Source organism: Spea bombifrons, chromosome 11 (genome assembly GCF_027358695.1).
Source record: "Spea bombifrons isolate aSpeBom1 chromosome 11, aSpeBom1.2.pri, whole genome shotgun sequence".
Taxonomy (NCBI): domain Eukaryota; kingdom Metazoa; phylum Chordata; class Amphibia; order Anura; family Pelobatidae; genus Spea; species Spea bombifrons.
Window position 1 is genome coordinate 31,462,765 of NC_071097.1, and position 16,861 is coordinate 31,479,625.

The 16,861-nt window shown below is 37.1% G+C and overlaps 1 protein-coding gene across 4 annotated transcripts in view; it reads right to left on the reverse strand.

The window, feature by feature from the left end:
• Positions 1-15,983, reverse strand: part of COL17A1 (collagen type XVII alpha 1 chain) — a 30,451-nt gene extending 14,468 nt beyond the window's left edge. For all 4 annotated transcript variants that reach the window (XM_053450320.1, XM_053450319.1, XM_053450318.1 and 1 more), the window contains exons 1-26: positions 15,692-15,983; positions 10,603-10,668; positions 10,231-10,281; positions 9,621-9,722; positions 9,321-9,458; positions 8,893-8,940; positions 8,177-8,212; positions 7,790-7,837; positions 7,232-7,375; positions 6,949-7,095; positions 6,762-6,833; positions 6,384-6,476; positions 6,211-6,279; positions 5,545-5,703; positions 5,373-5,453; positions 5,162-5,200; positions 4,751-4,930; positions 4,143-4,385; positions 3,707-3,745; positions 3,069-3,095; positions 2,755-2,781; positions 2,293-2,355; positions 1,736-1,840; positions 985-1,047; positions 672-707; positions 219-272 (exon numbers count right to left, since the gene is read on the reverse strand). In XM_053450320.1, the coding sequence (XP_053306295.1) occupies positions 219-272; positions 672-707; positions 985-1,047; positions 1,736-1,840; positions 2,293-2,355; positions 2,755-2,781; positions 3,069-3,095; positions 3,707-3,745; positions 4,143-4,385; positions 4,751-4,930; positions 5,162-5,200; positions 5,373-5,453; positions 5,545-5,703; positions 6,211-6,279; positions 6,384-6,476; positions 6,762-6,833; positions 6,949-7,095; positions 7,232-7,375; positions 7,790-7,837; positions 8,177-8,212; positions 8,893-8,940; positions 9,321-9,458; positions 9,621-9,722; positions 10,231-10,281; positions 10,603-10,657 (2,119 nt within the window). In that variant the 5' untranslated portion in view covers positions 10,658-10,668; positions 15,692-15,983. The remainder of the gene's footprint in view (positions 1-218; positions 273-671; positions 708-984; positions 1,048-1,735; positions 1,841-2,292; positions 2,356-2,754; positions 2,782-3,068; positions 3,096-3,706; positions 3,746-4,142; positions 4,386-4,750; positions 4,931-5,161; positions 5,201-5,372; positions 5,454-5,544; positions 5,704-6,210; positions 6,280-6,383; positions 6,477-6,761; positions 6,834-6,948; positions 7,096-7,231; positions 7,376-7,789; positions 7,838-8,176; positions 8,213-8,892; positions 8,941-9,320; positions 9,459-9,620; positions 9,723-10,230; positions 10,282-10,602; positions 10,669-15,691) is intronic.
• Positions 15,984-16,861: the final 878 nt, after the last annotated feature.

The following is a 16,861-nucleotide window of genomic DNA, read 5'->3' on the forward strand; positions in this document are numbered from 1 at the left end:
CTAGAACTAAGATTTTGTACACAGGATGTTGTCATATGTTGTCGAAAACTCAGCAGGAAGTGAAGGAATGTAGCACAAAATGGCTTCCCCAGGGACACAGATTTACAAACCTATTTTCTGTTAGACAAATTAATTCTCTAGTAGTAGCTAATTTCTACATTTTTTTCAAAAACTATAACATGAGATTGTCCATATGTTACATTTCCATAGGGTCTCACCTTTAGGTCCTTGTACTCCGGGTTCTCCCCTATATCCCTGAAGACCTGGAGCACCTTTAAGGAGATAAACCATTTTTTAAGCGTTCTCGTTACATAAATCGAGATTTTTTATTATGGCCTTCTTGGTCATTAGTCATCAGGCTGTATGTGCTTATCAATTAACTCTTTAATACTTTAATGGCGATCAAAGGTTTAAAACATAATGTGTAATATTTCATCATAAGCAACTACTTCTATAAGCCAAGAATTGGTTATTTTAACCCATCCTACATCTTTCTAGTTAATGAACTAGTATTATTGCTCAGTTAACAAGGATCTCCTGAAACAGGACACAGCGGTGCCACACGCATGGAAATGCCGCCCAGTTGCGCTGGCCAGTGCACTTGGATAAAGTCCAAATATTAAAACATACATTATGCAAAGACACAGACACAAAAGTTCATAAAAACATACCTGCAAGTCCTTGTGGACCTTGTGGACCCATTGCACCTGCAGACATGAGCAAGAACAACACAATTATCCACCAATGGAGACAGAATATGAATATATATCATGAAAAGCTTGTTTTTCTTTTTTTTTTGTTGCTGTTCGCTGTGTTTTTATTCTTGGGAGTCCACAAATTTAAGAACCAATCAGGGATACGGAACATAAATGTAATAAATAAAAAAAATAAAATTTAAATAAATGTATTTTAATTATTGTAAATAAATTTAGTTAAATTAAAAGCCGTGGTGAAGACAGTTGCCCTTTATGTAAACTTATCTACCTTTAAGTCCCATTGAGCCCGGCTGGCCTGCTGCTCCTGGCATTCCTGGTTCTCCAGCCATACCTACAAAACAAAAAAACGCATTGAGAAAACCATGGCAACCATAATAAATGCAATAAGCCATAAATATCAATGTTTACCTATAGCAAATCTGGTGAAAAGCATTAAACTTGGATTGATCAGCACACCCCCCATGGATTTCTATATGATGGCTCTGCTGATTGCTTTACATTTTACACTTTGCACAAAAATTGCTCTTTTTTTTGTAGATATGAAATGCATACGGGGTAATTATCACGAATAAAGTAGGGAATGTTGACCCAGGATGAGTCCGACGGCCTTGGAGCCAAGAAGGATTTTTTTTGCCTTTGAAATCACATTATTGTCTCGGTGAGGTTTTTTTGCCTTCTTCTCGGTCAACTAATATGGGTTTGTGGAATCAAGATTGTAAGCTTGCGAGCCGAGCCTCTCCACCTAATGTATCGGTTTGTCTTAGTCTGTCGATTTTAGTCTTGTGAGACCCCTTGAGTATATGTATTGTACTAAGCGCTGCGTAAATTGTTGGCGCTATATAAAAAAAAAGATAATAATAATAATAATGATTGTTGATCCTGATGGACTATATGTCTTTTTTAAACCTATGTATCTATGAGTAAAATTGCCCCATGTAGCAACGACCATCTTAATAATTACTCTAGGTTTGCATTTATTACCCTTCGTATATTATACATTGGGGGAGTAATAAACATACCTCTGTCTCCTTTTTCTCCAATGCCTGGCAGACCAGGTTCACCGCGGGGCCCTGGAATCCCATCTCGTCCTCTTTGCCCAGCTGGGCCCTCGATACCAGCATCCCCTACGGAGAAAGATTATTAAATATCCCATTTTACTTACGTGTTATTTTAATGCAAAGTGAGCATTCCAGCAGACGATATAATAAAATATTATTCTCGTTAACATAATAAATACAATAAACTGCTGACATGTACTAAATTTAATGGTCCTCTTCCATTTAGACTTTTTTCATTGTTGCTTGGCAACAACCTATCAGTGTCTGCTTTTGTGTCACGTGACAATTCAATGTTCCCAGCAAAAATTACAAATGGAACAAAAATTTAACAAAAAATTATTTATTTTTTTCTGGGGAGGGTTGGGCAAAAGTGTGACAACAAGTAGCGTGGGAGGAACAGCATCTTTACATTTTCAAATTTAAGGGATGTAAATGTAAAGGGACCCCTTGCTATTACTTCTAAGTATAATTAGAGATGACGGATAAGCTATGTATAAATCAGTTTAAAACGTTCTTACCAGCACTGCCTTTCTGTCCCTTTGGTCCTTCTGGTCCAGGATGTCCGATAAGACCAGGAGCTCCTGTTAGAAAGAAAGACCAGGTCCGATTGACATTTGGAACAATAAAGGAATGGGGGGATCACAGCACAAACAGATAAATCAAATTTTGCAATAGTAAATAACTAGGAATATAATTCATTATTGCAAATTAACCCTATCATAACTGATGAGACTCCATAGATCAAAGACTCCCTGTGTCACTTTATCAGTGTATATGGTAGCGCCCCCTATGGGCAGTAGCAGTTTTCTACGAGAATCATTACAGATCCTCGTCACAAAGAATATAAATGGAATTGTATTTATTTTGTGCTTGCTGCCGGCTTCAATATTTTTAATAAATATTGAAAATATCCCATTTGGATACTTTTAATAAAATTATGCGCTATTTCAATGTATCTCTCATATTACGTTATCTCTTACCTTGTGGTCCGGGAAGGCCTCTCTCTCCTGTGAAAATAAACATCAATGATATCAGCGATTGGTCTTTTTTGATTTCTCATATGAATCTGTAATCTGATGTCATGATTTATTATTAACCTCTTAAATGCATGTTTAGTAATTTAATTCAGATTAATATAAAATACTATATTAGTATACTTGATGTTGATCAGGGGAAAATACAATTGGGTTACAGTATAAATTGTGTTTGGACTCCATTGAGGCAAGATTATAATTTTTTTTCTTCTGGAAACTTATTTTAATTTTGAATTGGATGCGATTCTGATTGCACTCACCTCTGTCTCCATGCATACCCATATCACCTAAACAAGTGAAAGAAAAAAGTTTACATGAGAACATAGAACCTGATGACAGATATGAATCCATAAGCCCATTTCTTTTCATTTTTCTAGCACCCAAAGGTATAAATGAAACCTTTTCAGCTACTATCTACCCTCTCTATCCACTAAACTTTTATTTTTACTAGAATTTCACGATCTCAACGGCATCGCTTTCTAGAAAGCAATCCTGAGTGCTGTCCATTAGCCGGTACTTCACCCCTTGGTGGTCTCATCAAGTAGTACAAATGTGTAAAATATCCTCTTATCTTCTATAGGCGGGGGGGTGGGGGGTCAGGGGAGTGAGGACTGGAGATTAGTCCTCGCCGAGACTGTCAATGACGGAGTAGTCTCTTAGCAAGCTGAGGATCAGCCTACAACACTCTCGGACCCCCACACTCTCGGACCCCCCATCCTCCAGCTGCAAGACCACTATAAAAGCTCCCCTCGAACTGCTAAATGTTTTACAACGTATGACATGGCACCTATTAAATACTAAACCTCTGTATTCTTATCATTATTGCTCTTATTATTGTTGATTACATTTACATGATTTGGTAACATTAATGATTTAATGATTTAAGGGATTCTCTTACCTTTCTGTCCCGGTTCACCCTTTTCACCAACAAACATTCCTGGAAAAACAATTGTACAGAATAACATTAATGAAGGGCAGCGGGGATCACTCTTTAATATTGCTACTTATCCATATTCCTATTTTTTTTAATAATAAAATAATAATAATTGGTTTTAACAGTTTTTACCTAAAAAAAGAAAAAAAATACAAGTCTGTTTTTGTTGGAGGTACATTAAGCTGGAGTGATGGGAGTGATACTATTATGTCTAAGTGATCATTTTTCCCTAAGAAAATGTTAACTTTGTTTCCAGATGTTTTAAGCCAATAAAACCTGAATAAAACAGTTATGTTGGAACTAATGGTATAATTAAACAGTTCCGATGGCAGGAATAAGGGTGTAATAAAAAGAAATAGGTATCAAACTTTAGTGAGATATATATATATATATATATTACCTCTTTCCGTCTGCATTCTTTCCCTGACATATTGCCAAAACAGTGCTTTGTTCTGATCGCTGAGCGCTGCTGTGCCGGTGCCGGTGCTACTTGATAAGTCTATGGTGTTGGATGAGCCGACCGGCGCGCTTCCTAACGCAGACACGCTTTCTCGAGACTGTAAGAATTCCGCTACGGCCCTGTTGGTCGGGCTGCTCTTTTCGAGGCTGTCTACACGGGACTGGAGATTTTTCACGTCCTGCCCTAAAAAGGCCAGAAAAAAATAAATTTGCAGACAAATGATTGATACATTTGGCAATATTAACAATTAAATTAGCGGGTATTTAGCGGTGCGTTCAAATCATTTATACAATGAGTTTTTTTTGAAGATGATACATTGTTTTAATGGAGAATCTTATGCCATTTAATAATTATTCCCTACTAATAAATAATAAATCCTAAATAAATAATACGTGTGCATTATAGTATTTATTGCTTTGAGACTGCACTGAGAATTTAACAGAATAAAAGCTTTTTGTTTTAAGCAGGCAGAGATTTATTGCTTCTGTCTGCATTGGGAAAAGGATTGTAAATAAGAAAAGGGCCCGTCCGGCTAATACGGTACTTACAAAGAGATATCAGCCCGAAGAGAAGACCGAGGAGGCACAGAAGTCCCAGAAGTAAACCGAGCATCCACATCCACCACCTGCAACAGGAGCCGCAAGGTCCACAGATGGCATCTGCATCGCTGGTGGCCCGTCCGCCATCGTAGTGATCCACAGCTTTCAACGCATCAGCTCGGTGTATCTCTGACCCAAGATAAAATATATTGAGGTTTAATTAATATTTATTAATAATTAATATATATATATATATACATTTAACTGGTACAGCACTGTGTAATTTGTTGGTGCTTAATAAATAATAATAATAAATAATAATAATAAATAAATAATAATAATAAAAGGTTATATATATATATATATATATATATACATATATATAGAGAGAGAGAGAGAGAGAGAGAGAGAGATGCTTACCTGCATACGTGGCTTTATCTTTAGTTACTTTCAATCCTCCTATAGCAAAAAAAAATGTCATTAGTGTCATAGTAATTCCAAATAATTAGAATTTGGATCTTTTAACCCTTTAATGGCAAAGCCCGTACATGTACGGGCTCAAAATGCATTGTTTTCAATGGACTTAGGGACCGCCCATTGTCCTTAAGGGGTTAATGGAGCTACTTCTTACCATTAGCTTCAGCTTTATAAAACGTGTCTGCGCTTGTGGTCATTTGTTTCTCTTTCTTTATTGCATCTTCCCCATAGGAGCCTAGAACACAGATTTGCGGCGTTATATACGTTATATGGCAGGCTTGATGTTTTTGGATGTAATCAGAAGGTAAAGTGATGGCGACGTGTACCTGAAGTACCCCCGCTGGAGGCTGTGAAGACTTTGCCAGTGTCTTTGGACATTATTAGCATGTCTCCTTCTTTTTTGGAAGGGCTCTTCTCCTTCTCGAGAAGGAGGAACTTGTAATCCTTGCTGAGAATTTCATCACCTTGGGTCTTTCCAGTGGTAACTGCAGGAAGATATACGGTAAAACGTTTAAAGGGTAGATATAGATATATAGAAAGTGCTACATTTGTACAAATAAATATACTGGAGGCTGAGATGTTTTTTTTCCGTCTTAGTGATAATAACAACAGCGGAGGGGAGCGGGTCACCATTAAATGTTGGGCAATATACATTACCGTTCTAAAGTTGGGGTCACTTAGCTTTTTTCATGGAGAACAAGAGAATTTCTGGCTGTAACATAATTACAAAAGGGTTTTCTAACGGTCAATTAGCTTTTTAAGCTTAAACTTGGATCAGCGAACACAACGTGCCATTGGAACACAGGAGTGATGGGAGTGATAAAGGGCCACTGGAACACAGGAGTGATGGGAGTGATAAAGGGCCATTGGAACACAGGAGTGATGGGAGTGATAAAGGGCCATTGGAACACAGGAGTGATGGGAGTGATAAAGGGCCATTGGAACACAGGAGTGATGGGAGTGATAAAGGGCCACTGGAATACGGTACTCACCAGTTGATGTGGTAACTGTGGTACTCATCCCACCAGAACTCTGTGAAGCATTCTTCTTTACCCCGTATCCTGTATGAGAGAAAACATTTTGGTAATTAACCCTTCCTAAACAAGTGTCCACTTTTCTGACGATGATATTTTTGTGAGGGATATGTCGTTTTGGTAACACTTACCTGAAGTGGCGGTTGTACTGGTGGTGTTAGTGACTGGGCCTGGTCCTTGACCCGTCACAGAGATTGGGGCAAGATTGTTCTGAACACCATATACTGTGAATAAAGAAATATATGATTATTTACCTGTCAACGCTTGGTCAACGTAGTGCTTATGGAACTTATGAGAAAGAACTGGATATTTAATATATTCTCTATGAGGCTTTAATTGGCCGCTGACCGGAGTTCTAATTTAGAACGTTGGCACGAACACATAAACTGTGAAGCTTTATTACAGAACACCTCTCAACTATGGCATCCTTGGCTACATTTTTATATAAAAGGAGTGAACTTATTTTACCCTGTCAAGATAATTAATAAAAGCTTTTTGCAGACACTTACGTGCAGAGGAAGAGTTATACCCGGAATTCAGAGATGGAGAGCTTGGTGCAAGGTTATTGGGCATTCCAAATACTACAAAAAGAAAGAAAAATATCATAAAAAACATCTTCTCAATTAAAAAAGCCAATGTGTGATATTGGGGTTGATATTGAACCCCCCCACCCACCCATAATCTTGGACTATGTACCTGATCCTGTAGACTGGGCATTCATCATAGATGCCCCGTAGCTCATGTTGTTGTGATAACCCATGGATGACCCTGCTGGAAGCGTGGAGGTCCACATGTATGATGGGAGGGCAGCATCCAGTATCGTTGTGTCGTATGTTCCTGAAACTGAGATCAAAGAAAAGTTAGAAAACCCATCATGTGAAGAACAAGACTGTAAACGGGAGATGAGTACCAATGGATGACCAAAGACTCTACAAAGGAAAGAGACAAGTCCAAAGCATTTCTGTCAATAGACCCTCACCTGACTGGGAGCTTTCTGTTACTATTTTTGTTTCCACGACAGGTTTTTTGGGAATAGGGAGGGTGTTTGTTGGAGATCTGGTGGGGCTGACGCTGGTGGAACGTCCACCTTTTAGAAGTTTCTTCACATCGTCAAGTTCTGTCCCTGGAGAAACAAGAAACATTGTGTTCATAGTCACAATCCCTTCAAATAACTGGGAATGGGAAGTTTTTTTGCCTTTTGAACATTACTCTGTTGTTGTATTTTAGAAAAAGGCATGAAAGACAAGCAATAACAGTGGCAATAAATGGTGGCAATAAAAACTTTTAGAAGGACATGCCCGATCGAAAACCCGGTTGCATTTTAGGACAATAGGTTGTAGTTGACGAACAGTAATGCCTTTGCCTTTCAGCATCCGTGGACACCGGTGATCTAAGCCTACATGTGATGTTTTAAGAAGAAAAAAAAGCCTGAATGATGAGAATTATAGTTCAATAAGACCTGAGGGGAGCTAAAAACAATGTTTGACACCCATTCTGGTAACGCATTACTGCTACTCGGAATAGTGATGATACGTACATCTTGTGGAGGGTGATGCACTCTGGAGGCGAGTACGGATTTCAGTCTCTGTAAACAGAAAATCACTAATTACAAAACCAAAATATCAACTTTTTTACTTTTTTTTTAAGAGATGATAACTTGTGGTTATTTATTTACATTGATTTTATAAGGATAGTAAATCGATGTTCATTGTTTTATGAGGTCATGTTTATTGTACGATCCTAAATGAAGGCTCTTCTTTACTAACGTCTTAATTCTATCCAATAAATATTTGTTTACTTATGTCTTAATTCTATCCAATAAATATTTGTTTACTTATGTCTTAATTCTATCCAATAAATATTTAAGTCAAAGTTTCTAGAAGTTGCCTTTTTTTTCCGAATAATGATAAATATAAGTGCTCACCTCTGCTCTGAGTGCGCCCCCTTGTGGAAGAAGATGCTATATAAAAAAATAAAACAATACAATATATTAAAATTGTAAGAAAGAAGTTGCACAAAAATGTTAAGATAATTTTATACACAATACATATTTATCGCTTCATATTTTTGACAATTAATGCCTGGAATGCCGTACTAGATAGACTATGGAACACCTTAAAGATGTCCTGTCCTATAGGACACGATGTTAATGCATGGGGGCACCATTATCTATAATGTTAATATTAAAGATGCTGTTCCACCTAGACAATATATTATTTGCGCTCTCTAGGATGTAAACTTATCAGATATCTCATCAAATTATTTTATCACATAAAAACATAAACACATAAAAAGCTTTTTCTGGTTCGTTGGTGACAGCCTATCAATGCTAGCTTTTGTGTCACATGATAATAAAAAAGTCCCCAGCAAAAAAAAAAAAAAAAATTATGAATAAAATAAAACTTGATTAAACTATTATTTCTGGGAAGGATTTGGACATTTAACTACTAGGAATGATGTGTCTAGTGTTGTATTTGGTTGCAAAAGTGCTCAATTTAGCAGAAGAGGTGGAACAGCACCCCAAAGAGGCTGGCTTTGGAACCCCTGGAAATGATATAATGCTTACCAAGGGTCCTCGACAAACACTGATTTTTACTAATTATATTTTTTGTAGCTAATGATCTTTAAACATAAACATACCCATTTCTTTTCTAGTGTATTCCGGTGAAGAGTTCCCACTGGAACTTCCTAGGATGGGGTAAAAGAAATACATTTGATTTGTGTTTTTTTTTTTACAATACCTGTTGCAATAAGTTGCTCTTCTATATAGCAAAACATTTTATTTATAAAAGAGTACGTTTTTGTTGTTTTATATACCAGTTTGAACAAAAAATAATTTCTCAATCCGCATATTGGAAGTAAACAATTTGGAGAGAAAGAGGCGACCAGGATTATTTAGAATGCTTTTTTTTGTTGCTTATTCCGGGAAAGCACAGGGGAACCATATACCCCACGGAAAGCAAATGTTACAAATACATTACAAACAAATAAAATAAAAAGGTTATTGATTGCCAAGCAGATACACGTTTATATTACAATTAGAAATGACAGCGTTGATCCCTTCATACCTTCGTATCCTCCCTGGCGAGAGGTGGAGGTGTAAGTTTTCCTTTCGAAGGTTGAATTTGGGGAGACGGTGAGCGTGGAACTTGGGGACTGAGGGTATCGGGATCCAGATGTGCTAGTGTTTAATCTTGAACTTCCACCTATTGCAGAATAGCAACCATGAACCATGTGTTATAAGGACATTACTCCAGATACGTACAAAAGAAATTAAGGACTGCATACAATGTAGGACAGATCAGAATTGTCCCTGTCCTTCCGCCTCTAAGACTGAGTCAACCGCTGAATGTCCTACAGACACCTACCTGATGTGACGTAGCTGGTGCTGCTTTGGACCACGGACTTTTTTTCCATTCCACCCCCTCCGGTCTGGTAGGAAAGTTTGGAGCCACTACTGTTCGCCCCTTCTGTTCAGACACAAAATGGAGAGAGGGGACATTCACTATATTCATTTGGTATTTACTAAGCCAGGAGTTTGCAAGAGAGCTTCATCTTCCTGATATCACTATGTATTATTAGGTATCAGAATCAATCAAATACCGGTAATTACAATTTGCTTTCCATGTGATAAGTCCCTTGGTGATTTAAAAAAAAATATAATAAATATCAAAAATATATATAAAAAATAAATATATTAATATTTAAATATATAGTTTACTTAAATATTTAAATATTTAAATAAATAACACCTTAATTAGACCTTCATCTTATCTTCTGTTAGTCTCTACTACCTCTGATGGGAGGCTGTTTCACTTATCTACCACCCTCTTAGTAAAGTAAAAATAAAAAATAGATATTCTTACTGGATGAATATCCTAGGACTGGCCTTTTATAATGTATGATTAACAAGTTAGAAAGCCACTTGTCCCTCACCATTCATATTTCATATTTTAATATGAAAAGGTGTCAACTTACTTGGTGGTAAAGATACAAGTCTTGATGAGGATGTTACGGTTTCCGTATAGGCTGTAAAATCAAAATTCTGTTATTGTAACCACATTTTGTTTTTCCATGAAATTTCAAGTACTTCAATATGGCAAATTGTAACATATATATTTTTGTTTTGTATTTAATATTTTTTGCAAGCTTGAAATATACATTTAAATATTAAAATTAAATTTAAAAAAATAAAAATATATATATATAAAATAATAAAATTACAAGTTCCCTGTGCTAATCCATACATATTATTTTTGTATCTAATTCTGTGTTGGATTCACTCATTTTGGAACAATACTTGCTCGTTAATATAGATTTAGAGTATAGTGTAGGAATGTTGAAACTCACTTCTTCCAGTGACTTCCCCGCCGTCGCGATAACTTTTCTTACTTATGCTATCCATTCCATAGTCACCTGAAATAAATCAAATTCAGCAGTTTGAAACAAAATACCTTGAAATCAGGAGATTTTATAGACAAATATTATATGATAGACAGATTTAATAAACCTAATGACAGACATTGCCTTATCTGGGAACTCATCAGGTTTGACCTGCTTCTCCGGGTCAACATCCGAATACTCCGGGTCGTGGGAGGAGGGTCTTGACACACCCCACTCCCCGCCCCTTTCCCCCTTAAATGGCGGTGTTTCCCACGATGTCCGCGGGAACGCCCACTGACATCAGCGGGAACGCCCACTGACATCATCAGGATTGCCCACGACGAATGCATTAGCAACCTTTATTGTTCAAATTCTATGTCATTTTTCCATCTTACAGTTAAAAAAAAATCATAACAGATTTCCCCTTAAAATTGTACTTCAGTAATAAAACACATATACAGGGCCTGAACTGGCCATCTGACCCACATAGCAAATGCCCCGGTGGGCCGCTGCCCAACTATTCCATATACCCCCGAACTGCCGCTCTATGTGAGCTTAAAGAAGTAATGTGTGGCCTGTCATAAACAGCCATCGGCCACACTGACGCCATTCGGCGGCAGCTGGCCTTAAAGTGCCATGGCCTCATGGTTATACCCAGTCCGGCCCTATATTTCATTATTTGTGACTACAATATAAAGATTTTATGTGAAATGACGCTTATATCTTATAGCCACAACTGACTGAGGAAAATAAGACATTTCATACTTTAAACAAACAAGATAATTTCTATTGACCATATATGGTAAAAAGTAGATACTATTTAAAAGAAACTATTCTCCAACATGTCAGGACTTCATAGCTGGGTTATTCTGATTTTAGCTGGTGTAAGCTGCTTATTTCTGTCAAATCTTCCCCGAGGCGCAGAGAACACATTCCTTCTATTATTATTGGACCCAATTGCTTTCTTAATAGACACAGCAGACAAGGTGGGCCGTTGTGAGTCCCTGTCCCTTCTGGAATGAGCGTCAGATTTCAGGATTAACCAAACTGCCACGAAGAGCCAATGGGCTGTATTCACCATAACGAGACTTCATAATGAATTATGACGAGTGAACCTCAGTGAGCATCTCCTGCGTAAAGAACTTGGTCCTCTACAGTGCATAGTCATGTAGAGGTTGATACTCTTGAAAGCGCCACCTTAAAATATGATAGTCCAATAAAAATATATTATTTTATGATGCCTCGTTTAATCACTGAGGATTTTTGAAGATGACCTCACCAATTCAGCCATACATTATGCAGGCCTAGCTGGTGAAACCTATCTTGGTCAGCCATTAATGATACTTTTGTCTTGGTTTTCAGGCCTGCTGGGTAGCGGGGATCATGGACTAGATGAGGAAATCCTGACCGGACAAGAGAGGCGTAAAATCATAGCCCTGAATATGGCCGCCTCGCAACACTCTGAAGCTGAGAGGGTCTGAGGTAGCTCTTCAGGCAAAGTCCTGTCCTGACCCTGCCTCTGACCACCTCCTGACCCAATAAAGATGTCCCGGTCTGGACCTCCGAAATGTTGGAGGGATATGCTTTATAAGACATAGCGAAGGTGAAACCACAACTTCCCAGCGAACTCCAGCGTTGGTGAATACACCCCAACTTTTTCCAACATTAAGACAAAGTTATGAAGTTATGAATAACTTTTTGGGGTTGGTGAGATGTCTCACTTCTGTTGGACTCTCTTCTCCTGGCATTCATAAAAAGCCAGCTGAACCTTCCAGTCTTCCGCAAACCTGACATTGATACTGATATTAACAACGGTCACCTTATGTTGACAACTTGGTTCAAGGTAATCACTGTCTTTCCCTGCAAGTCAAATAGGTGGGTGTATTCCTAAGCATGCGTCACCAGTGATAAAGCAGGGCACCAGTGCGTACGTAACACTGAGACTCTAAAGTGATCTTCATCCACAGTGTACGCATAAAATAGGATTATTCTGCAAAATGCATTGGTCTTTCAAAAATATGCAAATCTTCATATCATATAATGTTAAAACAACCTTAACCATTGTAACCTGAAATAAAGGCGGACAAAGAAGGATACCGGATATGGAGAATAAATAATTAAATATTTCTCTTTAATGGAAATCTGAGATCCCAGATCCCTCCAGCTCTTGAAAAGTTAAAGGTTTTATTTTATTGATCAGTAAATCCATTCTTTTGATGAAAGAGACTAATAAGCTTTGTGGGTCTAAACATGGCTACTCTGACAAGCACAGATTTAATGCCCAGGCTTTCTAATTTTGGAAGATTTACTCAAGCAAGTTTATCAAATTATTTCTATTTATTGATCTTGAGAAGATGAGAGACCCTCTTGTTGCACTCCAGCTGCCGTCGAGTACAACTCCCACCATACCCTTATTACTGGCTTCTGTATTCTGATACAGCAAGGACGGGAATATCTTATTTCACTCAATTTCAGAAATCCTTTTCATCAATGTACATGTAAATCGTGAACACAAATACAGATTTTACCCAAATTCTCAATAATCAACAAAAGGGAACCAGGATAAAATATACCCATATGTGAACCAGAGTGCCTTGGTTAAAATGACTAATAGGACTAGGACCATGAACAGGCATCGCTGCAATAACGCCTGCTATATTTCTGATGTTTTTTCTAGATAGATTTTGTATTTGCCCCAAAAAAAAACCACGCCAGAATTTTAACTACAAGTCATCACTAGCGCTAACGCGAGTCAAAGCAAAGTCAACTCTCACCTTGAGCAAAGACACATGGCTACACATGTCAAAACATATATATATTCTCTTTGGATACTAAGTTAGCCAAAAGATATCAACTTGACTCTACTTGTCTCCTGTTTTTTTCCACTACTAATGCGGTAATATCATTGGATTTATAATCATTCCTGCCTCTTTCAGTAAAGAAAAAATCCTCTTTCAGTGCTGAGTCCTAGAAAGACGATGCATTCTAGGTACCTTTGTCCTAAATGACACTATTCACTTATTAAAAAAATAACTTCTCTTGGAATATTATTCTGCAAGCTGCGATACATTTTACAACCTCTCTAAACCCCCAAAACAGCAATGAGCCAAATGATAGAAATGTCATACAAATCTAAGTGAATGTTTAGAACCTCAAGACCATCAAGTAGATATACTGCAATAGGTACTACTAGTCGGCATAGACCTCACCAATACAGTGATCTGCCCCTGGTAGGGTGGCACAGGGGCTACAACCCCCTGTCTGATGCCCTAGGCCAGAATACACGGTTTACTGGTGTAGGCGAATTTGGTCTAGGAACATACAGTCCGCCAACTGTTCATGAATTACATCTCAATTGATGTCTCAGTCTAGTAACCCTTTAAACCACAAAAAAGATGACCTGAGTATAGGCAAGACCTGAGTATAGGCCAGAATGGCCAACATCGACCAAGAATGATAAAAACATCCGATCTCCTCAAATTGCTGATCATTCAAGAGAAAAAAGGAGCTCTGGATGCCCATTCATTTATTAATAAAGTCAGGTTACTTGATCCACAGAATGATAGATGTTCTTCAAAACCCTTTTGAAACCCTCCTGGAATAATCCATGACCAGTGCATCTGGTTTCCATGATGTTTATTGCTAGCGTTTGTTTTTATATATATCTTGCTTCACTTTCTAAAAATTGTCAGCCTGTAAAGGAACCTATATTATGGTCCAAGAAGAGTAATTTATTGGTAACATCATCATTACCTTCTTGTTAACAAGGAATTATGTGTATGTCGGGGCTGAGGTCTTGGTGCCGGAGCAGATAGAGGACCATTGTACCAGTACACCTTTATATGGGGGGGGGTTAGGGTTTGTCTCCCGTTCCATAACTTTTCTGGTTAGGTGGACCCATTATCTAGTGTCCTACTGAAATATTTGTATCGCTCCGTTGACATCCCATTTTCCGAACAATGCTTTTAAAAGGAGTACCTCTTACAGTATCTGCCAGATAATCAATTTGTACAAGCCATGGAAATAATGTTCCAGAATCTATTAGCTGACAGGAGGTCCATTTTTATAACGAGCAATCAGGATCACAGAGGTAACAAGTAGAGTGTCAAGATTAGACAGTCTACGTGATTTAATTACTAGCGTGCCGTTTGTAAATCACTGCTTGAATACAGGTGATCCACTCCCTATTTAACAGAGATCCAGCTGTGACATTAATTTGCTGCCGTAGAAAACACAAGGGTTAATTGGGTACATTTTCTATATTTTTGTGATTGTATCAGAAGGAAATAATCCGCAAAACAGAAACTGCTTCCTTTTGCTCAGCATTCATTGCTTTTTCCATATCAAGCGTTCATAATATTAACTAAAATTCAGTAATATTATCAGATAATAAACACACGGAAAGTCCAATAGTCCGCTGACTCACTTGGCTTCGTAACAAGTAATAAGACGTGAAAACAATCCGAAAACTAACTTGAGTAACCTCAGCAACATATACTGTCTGGGGCAAAGATATAGATATATATTAACTTATATAGCAATTAATCATATGGCAAATGTGATAATACTGTCAGTATACTCAATACTCACTGATACCATTACCATAAAATCATATTTCTATTCTAATCACACTACAAGAATATACTTTGTCCTGAATACAAATTCTATAGATGAAACACCTATATATATATATATATATATATATGTATATATATATATACAGAAATATATATAGATACAGCAATATATATATATATATATATATATATATAGCTATATATTTACAGAAATATATATATAGATAAAGCAATATATATATATCAATATATATATTTACAGAAATATATATATATATATATATATATATACATACGGTAAATATATATATACAGAAATATATATATATATATATATATATATATATAGAAATATAGAAATATACAGAAAAAAATATATATATACAAAAATTAAAAATTCACATAATTTGTATCACTTGCCAATGTTGCCAAAATTCAATGAAACGGTGGTATATATATATATATTTATGTTTACATACCTGGTGTATATCCACAAGAGAAGAACCTCTGGAAACAATTGAGGCCAAATTAATGTCTTCTTCTCCCAAACTTTTCCTTTTTATAAATGTTTGCCCTCCTACACCTATTTACACGTCCTCCAAGGTGTGTTGACGCTGACTGATTCTTTAAGAATGTTGAATTTTTCTTTTTATTGAATGACTGTATCCCATGTTCCCTGCAGTCCCTTCTTTTGCAGACAAGTCTTGACAAAGGTGTGGCATGGTTTTAAGTTTTTTTCGCCCCACCCAATAAACTTTCAACAAAAAAAAAAAATCTGCCTCCAGGTTGCAAACTCTGAGCGGAGTTGCACCTGCCTGTATAGACAGATTAAATATACAAAGAATGGTTGGAGAAGAGAAGGAAATCTATTCACTAAGGCAGGCATGTCCAAAGTCCGGCCCGCGGGCCAAAGTTTGGACATGCCTGCACTAAGGGAATGAGTTTTATTCTTCTTAAACATTTAAGGGAGTCCTAACACAATGCAGCGTCTAGAGATCTCACGCAAAGTTATTTAATATTGTCACTTTAAATCGACAATTACATTGATGATGTCATTCATATGACCTCATGCCCATGTACCTGGATATGGGTTTTTTGAGCAGTCTGCCTTTATCCATTAAAAAAAGTATAATTACAAATTAGTAGTGGTATTTGGTTGCCGTGGTAATGTTCTATCATGCACAAAATATGTATTTTGGGATGGGCCTTGCAGAATAGGCAGAGCCTAAATGTTGCGGGGTTGTAATGTTGAGGGTGTTCCGCAAACTCCCTCTAGGAACAAGTTGTAGCAAATGGAATTGCCATCATCAGTTTGTCATAAGAGATTGTTACGCGTTTCATTGTGATGATTGGCTAAAGTTTGCCATGGAGCCCTGCTTGCTGATCACAGTGTGATGACACCCACAATATATCTATTTCTTTTTATCTATCATTGCTAATTATTATTATGCTTTATGTATTTATATGATTTTAAAAGAAGGCCCTACTTCTAAAATGATGTAGAATTTTCTCCGGCTTCATCAAATATGGAAAAGGGGAATATTGGTTTAACAAATATATGGTAAAAATGGCAAAAATAAATCTGGTCCTTAGTTCTTGAAAACCCCCGGGCCTGAAGGGGTTACAGAGACTTTTATGACAGATAGTGA